The sequence below is a fragment of the Piliocolobus tephrosceles genome, chromosome 8 (genome assembly GCF_002776525.5).
Source record: "Piliocolobus tephrosceles isolate RC106 chromosome 8, ASM277652v3, whole genome shotgun sequence".
NCBI lineage: Eukaryota > Metazoa > Chordata > Mammalia > Primates > Cercopithecidae > Piliocolobus > Piliocolobus tephrosceles.
In genome coordinates, this window is record NC_045441.1 from 146199066 (window position 1) to 146216591 (window position 17526).

General features: G+C 51.5%; 1 protein-coding gene across 2 annotated transcripts in view; it reads right to left on the reverse strand.

The window, feature by feature from the left end:
* Positions 1–17526, reverse strand: part of PTPRN2 (protein tyrosine phosphatase receptor type N2) — a 984778-nt gene that overhangs the window by 326056 nt on the left and 641196 nt on the right. For both annotated transcript variants that reach the window (XM_023225377.1, XM_023225378.1), the window contains one exon: positions 14071–14135. In XM_023225377.1, the coding sequence (XP_023081145.1) occupies positions 14071–14135 (65 nt within the window). The remainder of the gene's footprint in view (positions 1–14070; positions 14136–17526) is intronic.

Genomic DNA, 17526 nt, shown 5'->3' on the forward strand with positions numbered 1-17526 from the left:
GGTGTTTACAGGAGTCATTATGGTAAAATGAGGTCATGAGGGTATGTATATATGGGGGTGTTTACAGGAGTCATTACGGTAAAATGAGGTCATGAGGGTATGTGGAGATAGGGGTGTTTACAGGAGTCATTACGGTAAAATGAGGTCATGAGGGTATGTGGAGATGGGGCTGTTTACAGGAGTCATTATGGTAAAATGAGGTCATGAGGGTATGTGGAGATGGGGCTGTTTACAGGAGTCATGATGGTAAAATGTGGTCACAGTCACGAGGGTGGACCTGATCCCATGTGACTGGCATCCTTGTAGGAAGAGGAGATGCAGACACAGGTGCACATAGAGGGGAGAGGACACGAGGACGCAGAGGAGATGGCATCTGAAGCCGAGGAGAGAGGCCCTGGGAGAGACCAGCCCTGCCCACACCTTGATCTTGGACTTCAGCCACCAGGATTGTGAGCAATAAAGGTTTGTGACTGAAGCCCCCCATTCTGCAGTATTCTGTCGTGGCAGCCAGAGAGGATGCACAGGGTCAACATGGCAACACCCCCTCAGTACATGCCAGATGTCTGAGGCCAAGCCCCTGTGACTGCAGGGACACGTCTCTGCCTACGAGAAAGGAGAAGATTTCCTGTTTTCACGGAACATTAAGTCCAAGTGCTTGTCAACAGAAGAAAGTTACTTCTTAAGAATTTTCTTTTTGCTTTATGCTCTCATTAAAAAAAAATAGAGTGGCACTTCAATAAAAGGGTTTGCGCACACAGAACCCTAATTAGACTTTTAACAGATCCTTTGTTTCACAGGAATGAAAGTGAAGGTAAAGTTTCTGTCTGTAAACTACTTAAGAGCTACCAGGGCCCAGTGTCTAGGGTCCTCCACCATCCATCAGTTTCTAGTGTAGGAGATGAGAACACACTACCCCAAAAATGACTGTCAGAGATCAGAATATGCCACCCCAAAAATGACCGTCAAAGAACAGAACACGCCACCCCAAAAATGACTGTCAAAGGCTAGAACACACCACCCCAAAAATGACTATGTGACCAGAACACACCACCCCAAAATGACTGTTGGAGAACAGAACATGCCACCCCCAAAATGACTGTCGGAGATCAGAACACACCACCCCAAAAATGACTATCAGAGACCAGAACGCACCACCCCAAAAATGACTATCAGAGACCAAAACACACCACCCCCAAAATGACTATCAGAGAACAGAACACACCATCCCAAAATGACTGTTGGAGAACAGAACATGCCACCCCAAAAATGACTGTTATAGACCAGAACACCCCACCCCAAAATGACTGTCATAGAACAGAACACACCACCCCAAAATGGCTGTCAAAGACCAGAACACACGACACCAAAAATGAGTGTTGGAGATCAGAACACACCACCCCAAAAACAACTGTCAGAAACCAGAACACATCACCCCAAAATGACTGTCAGGATGCCACCCCAAAATGACGGTTGGAGATCAGAACACACCATCCCAAAATGACTGTTGGAGAACAGAACACACCACCCCCAAATGACTGTTGGAGATCAGAACATACCACCCCAAAAATGACTGGGGATCGGAATGCATCACCCCAAAAATGACTGCCAGAGATCAGAACATACCACCCCAGAAATGACTGTTGGAGATCAGAACACCTCACCCCAAAAATAACTGTCAGAGACCAGAACACACAGAACACACCACCCCAAAATGACTGGCAGAGACCAGAACACACCACCCCAATAAATGTATGCCTTTTTGGCATAAGGATTATTTTGAGAAACTGAAGATACAGGAAAAGCTCTGAAAACAAGTTGATTCTCTTCTACAAGAGAGATCTGTGTTTATAAAGGAATCCTCCATTTCTAAGGGTGGCTCCTTTCTGCACCTGGAAGAGGATGGCTCTCGTCACTGGAAACCCCATCAATGCAGAGGGCTTGACTGAGGGTGCATGACAGGCCTTGCCCTCCCTGACCAGCTTCTCGGGTCCCCTCCCAGGTTAGTCTGTTTTCATGCTGCTGATACAGACACAGTGGAGACTGGGCAATTTACGAAAGAAAGAGGTTTAATGGACTCACTGTTCCACGTGGTTTTGGGGAGGCCTCACAAGGTCAGAGGCACGTTTCACAGGGTGGCAGACAAGAGAGAGCATGTGCAGGGAAACGGCCCTCTACAAACCGTCAGATCTCATGAGGCTCATTCACCCTCACGAGAACAGCACAGGGAAGACCGGCCCCCACGATTCAGTGACCTCCCACCAGGTCCCTCCCACAACACGTGGTAACTGTGGGAGCTACAATTCGAGATGAGATTTGGGTGGGGACACAGCCACACCCCATCACCTCCTCCTTGCTCTTCCAGCTCTGTCTCAGCAGATGACGGTGCTGAAGTCTGAGTCTACGCACCTCTTTGTGACTGACTCGTTTCTCTGGGTATGGCTCATGTATGCAGGAGGGGCACATGAGAATCCACTTCGGCTTGTTTATCTCTTGTGAATCTGTTTTTTGTTACAGGAGTCCACCCCTCCTAGGAACTCAGAAGAACAGAAGAGACACTGCTTTTTCTTCCCCTACACAGAGTAGTAGCCTGAGGCCACTGGCTCAGGCAAAAGGGGAACCTGAGTTGGCCTGGATGCTCGGTGGCTGCCCTGTTACGTGATTATGGAACACGTGATGCCAGGGCGGTCTCAATGCTGGAGCGACAGCCCCCACTGAGGTGGGCTTGGCTCCATGTTCACTGTCTCAGGAGCAAGGCTGCAGCACGTTCCTCCACTCCACAGTGCCCAGGTGGGCCTGGGCTGGGGGTACTGGACACAAGGCATCCTGGCTGCCACCCAGGCCTGGCCTCTCCAGGGCACCTGATGCCCACCCGAGCAGAGAAAGGCACCTGAGCAGAAGGGCAAGGGCTTTCAGAAGGAGAGTCCCTGATGGGTTGCAGATGTACCTGCCTGATACTGGAAACAAGCCAAGTTCCTCCTGCTGGCCCCAACAGGAGAGTTTCTCCTGACAGACATACCTCTGGACCCAGGTCATCAGCATCCATGGCCCTAGCTGGACAATTCCAGGGTTGAAAATGAGGGTTTCCCCCTTGTAGCTCATGAACTTTGCCAGGTAAAAGTTTCACATCCATGGAGTATACCAGGTGTGAATGTGCTATGGATGTAGCTAAGGACATTTCAGCTTTCAGGAATCTCAATGAGAAAAGGAACTTAATTTGATGTGGGGTTTGGCGTAGGGAGTGCGACCTGGCCCTGTCAGGCTGCCTGGGGCTGGCTCAGGCTGCCCGTTCTGCCGTGTCACTTCTCCTGCTTCGGTCTCCCCTCTGTGAAATGTGTTGCCTCTTGGGGACAAGGGAAGTGACACCCATGTGAAGTGTGGAACAGACCCCGGGAGGAAGCATCACATAACCATTGCTGCCAGTGTGCTGTTCTGAGAAAGCTGCAGCAGGAGCTCTGGAGCGTGCAGGATCCTGTTCATTTTCTTCATCCTCTTTAAACAACTCCAAGTCTGATGGGTTGGTCCACTGAAAGGGTTTCTGGATTATTATACACTGAGGGATCTTATGAGCATCCCTAGAGTTCAGCTGTTTAAATAAAAATGAACTTCTGGTCCCACATGAGCCAGGCTCCCTAGGGAACCTACAGGAACAATCTTGCTGTCTCCTAAGACCCGGGCCCAAGGCGGGCCTCCGTTTCTTCAGCGGGAGACATCACCAAGTCCCCACCTTAGACAATAGGCCATGTCCCTGCGACTGAAATCTATATTATGCATATTTTTATAAAAATGCAGCTGAAAATGTTAGAAAAGGGCACAGGGAGAGAGGGAGGCGTGTCGAGAAGCAGGGACTGCTGTTGCCACAGGCAGACATGACTTATTTCATCTTACGTGACTATTTACTCTGATATTGAATAAAAATTGAATGTGTTGCTATGGCAACTGCCACATCACACAGCACCTCTCCTGCCTTTAAGTCACAGAAAGTATTGAGAAGGCATCGTGAGCCAGCGCAGCGTGGAAACCTGTGTGCCATTCATAATTCCAGGAGGAAAAGATGCTGTTTCATAATGAACTCCTATTTGTCAATATGTCAAGTGCAGTTAATTATATCGAAAATACATAGTTTTGTGTTTTTCTTCACTTTTGAGAAACAGAAAAAGAGTGAGAAGAGCAGTAAGCAGCAAGCAGGCTGGTGGGGGGTGCGTCTGAGCCCACCACAGTGGGGCTGCCCCGGGGCTATCAAGGCCCTTGTCACAGAGCCAGGCCCACAGCGGGCCTGTCCTGGGGCCTTCGAGGTCCTCGTCAGCTGAGCCAAACCAGACAAGGGGCTTCTCCTAACCTTCGACCTCCCACCAACCAGCTTGTCTGGGGTCCTCAGATGGGCTGAATGTAGAGCTGCTTGGGCTGGGCTGATGCAAATATTTTAATGCAATTTTGTGCAGCTTTCCCTTTTCAGATGCAAATTAGGAATATTTACCAGTAAACAGCCTTTTCTTAGGACTGAGGCACTTTTGCATTTAGGAGAAAACCGTCTGTCAAGTAATGCATATTAGAATAAAATAAAGTGATGGTGCAGGAAATGACAAAGATGCCCACTCCCCCCACTACCCGCTTCCCCCAGTACCCACTCCTCCCAGTACCCACTTCCCCCAGTACCCACTCCTCCCAGTACCTGCTCCCCCAGTCCCCATTCCTCCCAGTACCCGCTCCCCCAGTATCCGCTCCTCCCAGTACCCACTTCCCCCAGTACCTGCTCCCCCAGTACGCACTTCCCCCAGTACCCGCTCCCCCAGCACTCGCCTCCCCCAGTACCCGCTCCCCCAGTGCCTGCTTCCCCCAGTACCCGCTTGCTCTTGGGCTTCTGAGCTGGGATTTCACAGGTTCCCTGAGACTCTCACTATCTTGTGCGGTGGGAGTGAGTTTCTGGAGCGAGAGTCCCCGGTTTTTCTTGGGCTCACAGAGGGTCTGAGGTGACTGGAGTGTTACACCCCAGTCACCGCAGCCTGGTTCTTTAGCCTTGGCACTAGGGACGAGCCGCAGAGTGAGATGTAGGGTCCAGTGGTCCCCCCAGGCTTCTATCCATGATGTGACCCAGCATTGCCATCAAACACACTGTTACCTTCGCAAGCTCAGATCAGTCACCTCACGCAAGAAAGCCTGTGAACTCTGACACCTCAGGCTTTTTAGATCCACCACCTGGAGCCTCAGGAGCTATGCTCTTCAGATACTCCTGAACCCACCGCTCTCGCTGCATCCTGACAAACCTACCTCTGACCACGCGAGCTTCTCTTCCTCCTGGGAGCTGCTCCGGCTCCAGGGGCCCCGTCAGGAACGTGTGGCCGTGCTGTCTGCCCCACCAGCCCATCCTGCACCCCCACCCACATCCACTGCCCCTTCTCTTGAATCCCCAAACACAGGCCCTCATCGAAAGTCCAGCAGTGATTTCAAACCTTTATCATGTCCCGGCCTATGCGCAGCACCGTGCCACACAGAATCTTCACGGGTGTCTGATGACTTTGGTTACTGTGAGCGTTCCACACGGCGACCACAGTCAACAGGTCACAGAGCCCGCCCATGTCCCCGACGGTGGCTGCTCCCTTCAGGTCCCCATGTTTGCTAATGTGTGTGTAAGCACCTTTGCTTTGGTTACATATTTTCTCTTTATTTAGGTTGTAAAAAGTGGTACTAAAGGTAAAATGGGATAGAACTAGATACACACATTGTTCCAATCTCAATCTCCTTGTTTTGCCATAATTGGCTTTTATAATTACCCAGACGTAACCACCAGGGGAAAACCTCGCTGGGTAGGGGATACGTGAGACTTCTCTGTTATAACTTTGCAATTCCCTGTGAATCTATAATGGTTCCAAAATAAGAAGTCAGAAATGATATGAAAACTTTTGGACAAAGGGAAAAACTCACTTCCAATTCCACTGAGAAAAATAAAATCCAAAGCCCCCAACTGATGGAATGACCCACTCTTCACCAAGAGGACCCCAGAGAAACCTTAAAACTGAGTTGGGACCGTGACAGGATGAAAGTCAGACCTGCCTCGTTACCTGCCCCCATCGCTAATGACCACCAGGCTTCCTTCCCTGGGTTCAGACCCGCCTGGTTACCACCCCCTCTCAACTAATCACCACCAGGCTTCCTTCTCTGAGGGCTGAACAGAAACCAGACCTTTAGAGAGACTCCATCCCTGATATCCACCAAGTGCCTGAAGCTACTCTTCCTTTCACGGTTTCAACCCAACAACCAATCAGCATTCCTTCCTCATAAGAAACCCCATTCACGGAGTGCCTCTGGCTGGTCTGTGGAGGCTGCACAGGGAGGGCCTTCATGTCCCCCGCTTCACCTTTTGATGCAGAATGCCCAACTGTAATCTGTTTACATGTTAAGCCTCCATCCCCCAGTGAACACGGGATGCATTTTGCACACGTTAGCTGACCGTGCATGCCCGTGTCTCCTCTTCATGAATATTCACAGCTCCTCCCATAACCTGCGGAATGTGTATACTTAGCCACCCGCTCAGCAAAACTTCCTGTTCCCTTTGCCTCTCACTAGAAGTTCCTGTTTCTGGCTTCTGGCCGGAGGCTACGCTTCCCAGCTGGTCAGGATGGCCGCCCTGCAGGATGCAGTTCTTCATGAGGAACGAAGTTCTCCTTCCCCAATCACGAGCCTCGTCATTCTTCTGCTGCCACCATCAGCCCCATAAGAGCTGCTCTCTTATTCGCCCATTACGTACATGGGCTTCTAACATCTCTGTGCACACATGTGTTTACACAGCTGCCTTTAAGTTTAGAGTTTTCAAAATTTTTAATGAAATCACAGAACTTGATTTGACTGTTATGATGAGTTGCCTTGCTATCGTTTTATATTTTAAGTCAGCTTTTTTTTTTTTTTTGGCGAAGGTTTTGTTTTTCTGACTTCCTTGCTGGGTGGAGTGTCTTCTTAGGATAAATTTCTGGGAGTTTGATTACTGAGCCAAAGGGGAAGAGTTTCTGTTTGTTGGTTCACAGATGACCCCTGCTGTCCTGCCTTCTGAAGAGTCAGACTTATTCACCCTGCCTCCCACAGAGTGTACGTATATGAGTTTCATAACATGTAGTTTTTATTTATAAAACCAAAACTGTTGTTCATAAGCAACCTTCAGTACTAATCTTAAAAATAGGACTTTAGGCTGGGTGCGGTGGCTTACACCTGTAATCCCAGCACTTTGGGAGGCCGAGGCGGGTGGATCACAAGGTCAGGAGAACGAGGCCATCCTGGCTAACATGGTGAAACTCCGTCTCTACTAAAAAATACAAAAAATTAGCCAGGCGTGGTGGCTGGTGCCTGTAATCCCAGCTACTCGGGAGGCTGAGGCAGGAGAATGGCGTGAACCCGGGAGGTGGAGTTTGCAGTGAGCCGAGATCACGTCACTGCACTCCAGCCTGGGCAGCAGAGCAAGACTCCATCTCAAGAAAAAAAAAAAAGGACTTTAGACTTAGGATGTGATTGGAACATCTACAGATTTCTCACCCCATTATAGCTGTGACATTTCACCTGCCCCCAGCACCACAGGGCCTCTGGTCTCACATAAATCATTTTGGCTGGAGAGCCCTTTGCAAGTGGTCTGCTTGCAACTCCCCTCCTCACCTGTTGGCATCTCCCAAATAGCATTTCTTCCAGCCAAGAGCCTTATCCACTCACCGGGACCCACCTGAAACATCTAATGCACCTGAAAAGGCAGAGTCGTGCTGCTGGGCCCTGCAGAGCAAGAGCTGTTACCCTGACAAGCAGGGGCAGCTCCTCCCCACCTCCCCACCTCCTCACTCCGGCTCCCTTCACCTGTGGGCAAAGGCCCCCCTCTGTCCTGTCCTCTCCTGGGTCACGCCTGGGTGTGTAGAACCAGGCATCTAGTGAGGTGGGCAGGAAATCTGCATCTTCACAAGAGCCCAGGGAGAAGGTGCATGGCCATGTTGGGCCACCACGGCTGCTATGTTCCTGCTATTGACTTGACCAAAGTGTGCATTCAATGTCCAAGTTCCTCTTGGTAATCCCCAAGCAACTGGGTAGGAGCTGCGTACAGTAGCAAACCTCTTTCCACAGACAGGAAATGACAGGGTGGAAGCGGGGGCAGGAAACAAAGCTGGTTTCAAACACATCCATCGTGCATCTCAGTTCTGCTCCACTGCTTGCTCCCTGTGGTAAGTGCCGAGCATCCGCACTCCCCACCCCCAGCCCCCACCCCAGGTAACACACATCACACAGGAAATTCACATTATTCACGGGGTGGATTCTCACCCCCGCCCCCCACCCCAGGTAACACACATCACATGGCAAATTCACATTATTCACGGGGTGGATGCATGACCATAGGTTCATAGACTTTTAAGGGACTTTTGGGATCCACATATTCTTAGCTACAGAATCCTTTCTTGGAAGAAAGTTTCACCCAGAAGCCCAATGAGCAACAGCAACAGAAGCTTGGAGCTTGCTGAACTGGAGCGTGAGGGTGGCGCGAGCTGAGCAGGGATTCACACCCAACTGCCTCGGAGGCCCCGGGGTTTCCTGAAGAACCATCTTACGACCTCTGACCTCAGCCCACACTGAACAGAGAGAAGGCTCCCTCGGCAGAGATGGGGGGCTCTTTGCCACCCTGGCAGCCCCCAGTCTGAGCAGCTCCTCCCCTCAGCTGCTGCTCAGATCCCTCTTGTTCACGCTCTGAGCCCGCAGGGGCTCTGCCCAGACTCGGGGTTGGTCACTTGTCACCGACACGCTGGGTACGACACCTCTCTGCTCTATCACGATGCTTAGAAGCTAGAACGCTGGGCAGGGCACCTCTCTGCTCTGTCTATCATGATGCTAAGAAACTAGAACACACCCCTAACTCCGGATACAACTGAGAAGGCTGTAGCCATGGATCTGCCTTTATCCAGATTGTTTTTCTTCCAAACTTTTGAGTTCTGCTTTTTGGTGATTATCACTCTCCTTTGGAAAAAAACATGGCTTTATTAATTGGAATAAAATGCAAACACTTTTCAAGATATCAGAAATTAGATTTTGAAGTACATCAAAATGCCACCCATCTATGAGGGGTGTGTATCTGCACTGTAATCTGCTCATTTCCTTTAAATTTTGTTTTGAGATATTTCCACTTGGCTTAAAAGGTTTTAATTCCACTATCTGTCATCACGTGCGTTAAACGCAAGTGCAGGCGAGAGATTTTGTAAATGCTATTAGATTTCTGTAATCAAACTCTGCTTTATATTCCAGAGTCAGGGATTAGAGTTTTAAATACATTTTAAAAATCGGAATCGTCAAATTCAGGCTTAATACTGAATAAGGCAACTCAAATTAGAAAAAAAGTCATTAGCTTTTAAATAATTTCTCAACTTGTACCCCTTTCTCCCATTTTCACCACCGCAAATCTACTCCAAATATATAAACCTCCTTCCCTCTCCCAGGAGCAGCCTCCCCATGGAGACGGGCAGAGATGAAGCGGGAGGCACAGATGCTGGGCTTGAGGGCCTGCTGGGCACGACGTCCATGGAGTCAAGAGCTCGAGAAGAACTCTCTTTTGAAATGTAAAATGGCCACGTGGAGAAGGACGGCGCTCCAGGAGCTGGTCTCCAGCATTTAGTGGAACGAGGAAATATCTGGAGATGGCCAGGAAGATGGGCAGGTCGGGGTGGATGAGCTCCTTGTGGCCAGATCGTAACCAGTGGGTGAAATAAACATTACTCCAGGGTTTCGTCATTTTCTGTCCCAGGGATGATGGAGCTTCTGCCCCTGGGAATGGCAAGGTCCATCCTCTGCTCGCTCAGAGGCCAGAGAGGACACAGGTCGGACGTGGATGGAAGCAGAGGCGTGGTGCCGTGCAGGTGAGCTCCTGCTCCTGCCCTCGGCCCCCACGGTCCCCCGCAGGAAGCCCATCAGCCCAAGTCTAGGCAGAACCTTCCTGCCCACACATGAGATGGCTGGGCATCGGGGGTGGGCAGAGGCCAATTCTTTCTAGAGTTAAATAGTCCACTTCACAGATAATCTGAGCAGCAATTCAGACTTCCATGCATTGAATCAATCTACTTCCTAGACAGAGCTTCACGAGGAAAAGTGATGCCATTTCCAATAAGAGATGAGAAAACCTAGGGGGAGAAACGGGCTCTGGCAGGAAGCTCAAGAGCCCTGTGTGGTCCACATTAAGTGTGAGCCTTCCCTGCGGATCTCCTAGGAGAGAAATGGAGGCGGCCTGTGGCCACACACGTCTGTTGCTCAGTGAACGGGTCAGGGCTGGAGACACAAGCTGGGGATCATCACCGAACAGATGATATAAAAAGCCAGGGCCCAGGTGAGCTCCCCGCAGGAGAGAGCACAGGCAGAGAGGAGAAGGGACCCAGGCCCTGGAGTGTCTGAGCTGTAGAACTCACAGAGGAGGAGCTGGTCAACGTGAAGGGAACAGAGATGGCGGTCGCCCCAAGGGAGTGCAGAAAGCAATGCAGGTGACAGCCGGGTTCTGCCTTCAGAGGAAACAACGGGCCTTATTCCTCGATGCACCTCCAGCTCCACCTGGAATGGGAGCTCCGTAATGGAAGGTTTGTCTGTTTTATTCACTGCTGTAGTTTCAGTTCTTAAAACCTGCCTGACACATATAAACATCTAGGAGTGAATGAACAGCTCACTAAACGGAGGCTGAGCAGGGACCCTCAGACACGCACATCGAAATCCCACATGACACACGGCATCAGCTCTGAAGAGCACGAAGCCACGAGCACAGGAAGAAAGGGGATCTCCAGATTCCACCGGAGAGGAGCCATTGAAACCAGGCGTGACCGGGAGCTGCTGCTCAAGTGGCTCTTGGACATTCGGAACCTTTCCTTGGATCCCAGTGTGTGGAAGCCGAGAGCTGGGGTGTGAGTTCCGACAGCCACACGAGGACAGCGCATGCGGCCTGGGGGTGGATGGAGATGGGGACTCCACATGAGGCCCAGGACCTTGAGGACCTGCCTCCCTCAAGATTGAAGCCCAGGAACAGACCACCCACCAGCTGGGGAAGTCGGTGGGGGCTGACCCCAGACCTGTACACATGCCAGAGCCAGGTCCACACTTCACTGAACTGCGCAGAAACTCCCAGGGGGACAATTGACACGAAAGTGGATCCGCTGGGACAGTGAGGGCAAAACTTCTTATCCAGAAACTCTCACATACAAATTCACACTTCAGTATCATCAATCCCTGCAGAAGGTAAGCTCACAATTCTAAAGAAAGATTTCATCAACCACGGAAGAGGACAGACCCGCGGGAGGGGCTCAGCCGACGTGACGAGCAGGAGTTGTAGAAACCTAAGACTAGGAAACAGCCAGAGGGTGTGGACGAGACCGTAAAATAAGTAGGTTTAAAATGATTGAAAAGATAAAAGACGGTGTCGAACACATAATCAAAGCAGAAGGCATTTGATAAATTACTAAATAAAAAGTTTTTCTAAGTGAAAAATACAGTAACCAAGAGAAAAGTACCCAACATTTGAGTTTTACAACAGATTAGACATGGAGGAGGAGGGAACGTGGGAGACAATTTCAGGAAATAATCCATCATGTAGCGTCGAGGGAGGGAGAGGCGAAGGCGTGACAGAGGGTGCTGAGATACGGTGGACGGAGCCAAAAGGTCCAACCCCTGCCTAATCCAAATGCTGTGGGGGCGTCAGGACCACGGTGAGAATGACAGTGAATGTTTACGAGTGCTCACTCGTCTGCACTCCGCCACCCAGAAACCTGCACACAACCCGGTGGTGCGGGTTCTGTGATGACCCCCGTTTGTCAACAGAGGAAGGAGAGTCACGGGGTGAGCACAGAGACCACGGGAGGCCACCGTGAAACAGATGGCGAGGGGCAGCTCTGCAGAGTCAAGAAGGGGCCTGAGTGAAAGGGAGCACCAAGTACAGCACAAAACCCAGATCCCCCAATCCAAGCGGGGAGTGCCCGGACATCACAGGTGCCCAGCGGAGGACGGGAGGAGCTGGGAGGACGAAACCCAGATGCCCCGATCCAAGCGGGCAGTGCCCGGACATCACAGGTGCCCAGTGGAGGACGGAAGGAGCTGGGAGGCTGCAGCCACAGCGTCCAGGCCCTGTGGCTCCTCTAGTATGGGAAGGGCAGTTCTGTTCTGAAAGGGTGGCCATGGAGGTGCTGTCCTCCAGGCCCAAGTGTGTGTGGGAAGGAGCTCCGTCCTGAGTGGGCGGCCAGGGAGGCGCTATCCCCCAGGCTCATGTGTGCATGGACAATAACATCTGACCTTCCATGCTTAAGAGGCAAAGTGCGGCGAGGCACACAGCAGAAGCCACTTGGGCTGGAGCTGCCCAGTCAGTGACTCCGCCTCTCACCATGTCCTGCCGCTTTCCTGGAGTGGCCAGAGTCCAGGTTTCAATGAGGAAGGTGTGTCTGGACACCAGGCACCACACTGGTCACCTCCCAGATGAACCCCAGAGTCTCCCATTCCCCGTCCCCCACCCCTGCCCCTCCAGCCCTCTCAGGGCAGAGCCTCCTTCATGGTCACAGGACCCACCTCCCTGCCCACCACAGCCGCTTCTCACGGGGCCTAAATATTCCACAGTTCAGCAGACGGTCCCAGCCTCGACGCGTTCTCTGACCAGATTACAGAGACGGCTCTAACCTGAGTCCATCTAGATTTGTCCCTAATTCCTGGACACCATTATCCCTGTAGGAATGACTTAGCACCAAACACCACCCCATGTAATGAGCTCAGAGGGAGAGGAAAAGCAGGAGGACACCACAGCTCCTTCCACATGTAGGAGACACACGGCTGCCAGTGTGACATGGGGTCACAGCCGCCCCCCACCTCGAGGCCACTTGGTCCCTCCGCATCAGTCACTGCACCTTCTGTGGGATGCAGGTGGCTCTCGGCAGCCGCCCAGACTCTTGGCTTCTTTCTCACCCTTCGCTGGGTGCTAAAGACACAGAAAGACCAGGGCATCACCGGCTGCCCAACACCTCATTCATCCAGCACGAGCCAGGAAGGCATCGAGAAACACCGAGAACAGGAGCACCTGTCGGGGCCGTGAGGCCAGTTTCCATCGGTCACTGGCTGCTCTCCTCTCCAACACCCTGCCCGTCATTTAACCGAGATGCAGACATTTTCAAAGCCCTTCAGGCTCTCCTTAAGCAGGCACTGCATGGGAAGCGCAAGAATCTCTGTTTGGGAAGAGCAGCCAATTAAGCAGCTTCTTATTTCAAGAGCCCGAGTCTCGGGCCTGGTGAGGACGAGATTTCCCCACAGAAGCGGCCTGTCTTTAAGTGGCTCCGCAGAGGGCGGTTCTGCTGTGTAGCAAGCACACTCATAAATAAGCGCTCCTTCACAGTTAATTATCTCTAATGGCGAGTGCTGTGAAACCCGAAATCTCAAATGCGAGAGCGCAGATTGGTTTCGGTCCACACTGACTTACGAGTGGCCACACGCCATTCCTGAGAGGAGGCGCATCCGCGCTCTGTGTGCAGTTCATTAAGTTGTCATGTGAGGGGAGAGTGCCTGTGGCAATGGCTGCTGGCAGAGCCTGGCCGACGCCTCTCTGACACCAGCATGGTGAGGTTTGGACACACGGGGGCTTGATAGATCTTCAAAGATATTATGGAAGCATTTCCCGTTTTATATCACCTCTCCCAAATATACGTCCTTCGATATTGAAGATACAAGCCTGTCCCACTGCATCCCAGGAGCAAAGAGAAATCTGTCTAGCCCATATTCGTTTTCACACACTCAGCAACTACAAAACAGCTGAAGAGGGGAGGAGGTGCACGTTTTCTGAAGGCGTCTCTGTTCTTCTTAGCATTGATGCTTTTTCTTGTGGGGATACTAAATTAGGACGTCAAAGGCCCTAAGACATCATTGAACTCTCCAGGCACATTTTGTCCCCGTTTCCCACCCAGAGAGGATGCTCCTGCCGCAGCCCACCGGTCCTCCCCGGGAAACAGGACCTTGGCTGAATTAACCTGCAGGTCCAGCCTCTGTTCTCACGGTGTTCGCCAGCACCCAGACGGCATCGCCGATCTCAGAGCAGACAGCACCCCTCCCGTTACTCACCGACCCGACTCCGGTTTGAAGAATTTTCAGTCCAGAGGTTTCCTCCAGTTTGTCTTTGTTGTCAACTGTTAGGAAAAATCAAAAAGCACAGGGGTCAGGTTGGAGAGGTCCTCGGTCTCCGGGCACCTCTGAGCATTTTTCTCCATTGAAAAATTCAATTACACGACTGCTTGACCCATCTACCTTAATGGAAGGGTCATGAACAGGCACAGAATTAGAACCTGAACGAGGCCCCATTTTCCCACTGACCACTGGGTTCCCCTCGGGCCAGCTCAACTGTGCGCCTTTGGTTCCATCTAGAAAGGGATGTCCCACCAGGACCCTAGGACTACCGTGAATCACTGATGAGAAATATGTAGACACACTCTGCAAACTGCAACATCTTATTTTAAAATTACATAATCGTTCGTAGCTGTATAATTACTGAGAAATATGTGTCATTAACCAGCATTAGGTGTTGATAAAAAGACTCCCCAGAAGGCCAAGTCGAACGTGTGTATTTCTGTCATCAGCACCACCAGCTATTCTGCGGCCTCTTGTTCATGCCCTGACAGGAACATCCTATAATAATTTAGCTCTCATAAAAGCCTCACCCTGGTTTTCTCCTGATGTAGAATGAGGAAGACTTTCAGAGAATGAATTGCACTCGATGGCAAACCACGGGAAATGAGCTCTGGAAACAATTAGCAGATGGAAATGAAACCTCAGTAATCCCAGCACCAACACAGCAAACCCACCTGCCCCACTTCACAGAGAGGATGGATGTCACAAGGCAATTGACCTTGGCTTACGAATCTGTGGAAATACGCGTTTGCATAAAGCCCTTGTCGCTTTGGAGATGAAAACCAGAAAAAAAATGGAATTTCACTGCAAACCCTACGAACGAAGAGGCCTTGCAATTGTGATTAACACAGGATGAGACAGCAGGAAAATATCAATTACTCTCACCCCTTATTGTAGCACCCCTGTGTTAATCTGGGGTAATGAAATTACTCCTTTCGGAGGGACGTGAATGAGATCCTGTTACAGCCTGCCCTTCCCACCTTTGTGGCCTCTCCGTTGTCTTATGGAAAGTTTTTCCCTTCGAGCAAATGCATATTATTTTTTACATGTAAGTAATTACCTACTGTGCTGAAAGAACGAGGCAGACAGAAAACTGTGCTAAAGCAAAACTCCTTTAAAGCTTTAGGCTGGGGTGGGGTCCCGGGGAGGGGAGGGGCGGACACGGACGTAAGCCTTGGGTGGCAAGAGAGCTATACGGTCATCAGTGCTGATGTCCTCCTGCAAACAGAGGAGACATCTGACTGATCGGCTCGCTTCCCTCAGGTGGGTGATAGCGGACTCTTTTAAGCAGGCTGAGGAACGGAAAGTGAACACAAAAGCAACCTGAGAACCACCCCAGTCACTGCTGCAGAGCATCACCGATGTCAGGGTCAGGAATGAAACTGGCAGCCCAGCCCACAGTAATGAGAAAAATCCAGTCCACGGGGAGCAAGCTTTTCCCGGGAAGGGCAGGTAGCAACTGGGTCAGGCTCGGCAGGCCCACGGCTCCGACTTAGCTACTCAGCCCTGCCTTGCAGTGTGGAGGCAGCTGCAGGCCACGCCTAAGTGGATGGTCGTGGCTGTGTTCCAATAAAACTTTATTTACAACAGCAGACAGTGGGTCTGATTTGACCTGCAGGCTGTGGTTGCCAAGAGGTTGCCCGGCCCTAGTCCATTCTCCACACTGCCCAGGGTGTCACGAGCAGTCAGTCTAAGGCTGTCTGTCCATCCTTGAACTCAACATCCAGACCTCTTGTTCCAAATCCAGACCCTTCAGTGGTGTCCCCTGCAAGCACGGAGAACTTGCCTTGCTGGCCCTGAGGTCCCGGTGGCTCTCCTTGTCCAGCTATTGGGCTTTTCAGCATATTTCAGGCGTTCTCTGTCCCCTGCCAGGATGCTCTGAGCTCCTCAGTCTGATGAAAACACAATCCTCTTCCCAGGCAGCTCAGGCCCCACATGTGCTCAGAGACACCCCCTTCTTCACCATCCTCAGCCCGGCCCTGTGTGTCTCACAGTTCATGGTGTGCAGGCTGCCTGTCCCATGCACAACAGAATTGTGAATTGTGGCACCGGGTAATTTCTGCTCTGTGTAAATGCTCCTATCACGGCTGACTTCAGCACTCACGTGAAACTACTAAAGGGAAGGGGTAGAGACACTGTCTTAGTCCGTTTGTGTTGCTGTAAAGGAACACCCGAGGCTGGGCAATTTACAAGGAAAAGAGGTTTCTTTGGCTCACGGTAATGCAGGCTGCACAAGAAGCATGGCACAGGTGTCTGCATCTGAGGATGCCCCAGGCTGCTTCCACCTGCAGTGGAAGGTGAAGGGAGCCGTGCAGTGTACAGAGCTCACACGGGGAGAGAGGAAGCAGGAGAGGGCGAGGGAGGGCCAGGCTCTCGTTAACAGCAGCTCTCATAGGAGCTAAGAGAGAAGAAGTTGCTGACCTCCACCCGGGGAGGGCACGAATCCATTCAGGAGGGATCCGCCCAGCCCCATCCGCCCCTCCCCGATGATCCAAAGGCCTCCCACCAGGCTGTGCCTCCAACCTGGGGACCGAATTCCAACATGAGGCAGGGCGGGGCCAAACAAACCAGACGCAGAGCCACACATGGGAACTGATTTTCAACATGATGCTTGGCAGGGCCGAACCAAGCAGACGCCCAATCGCACATGTGGAGTGAATTCCAACATGAGGCACGGCGGGCCGAACCAAGCAGACGCAGACTTGCAGGTGCACAGGAAAGAGTTCCCACCGTGCAGACACGGAGGACAGAAATAATCTCAAGGGCGCTGATGACATGAAAATGTAGAAAACCAGTTATAAAATGGTGAGCTTGAGTATTGATCGCCTCTGCTCTTAAAACAGTTTATTTAAGTGTGTTTTTATCATTCAATGTTTCACAATGGCTATATGAATAACGGGCTCACAAAATTCCTGAAAAAGTAAAACTAGTTCTGCCGAGTGGCTGCAAACGGCCCCCATGCTGCTGGCACAGTGCTTTGTTTATTCCCCAAGTGGGCCTTCCTGTCCGTGTTTCCTTGGTTCTGAAATGCACATTTCCCCCAGCTGAAGTGGGGTCGCAGCGTGGGCCAGTGCGGTGATGACTCAGCAGTTCCCACTGCCCCGAATAGGCGGCGCAGCAAGGCGCATCCTTGGAGGCCTTGAGGAGGGAATGAGTCCTTGTTTCTACCTGAGCACTTTCTACTGGGGCCTCCCAAGAGGCCCGGAACGCGCGGCAGCAGAACTTCCAGAAAGGGCGTCGCTGTGGCCAACAGTAACTCAGAGGATGATCTTGTTGGCTACAGTGGAATGCCCATGAGAAATGCTGTGTGGCCAGCCTGGAGAGCACGTGGGGAGAGCACGTGGGGAGAGCACGTGGGGACCAGCCAGCGGCGGCCTGGAGAGCACGTGGGGA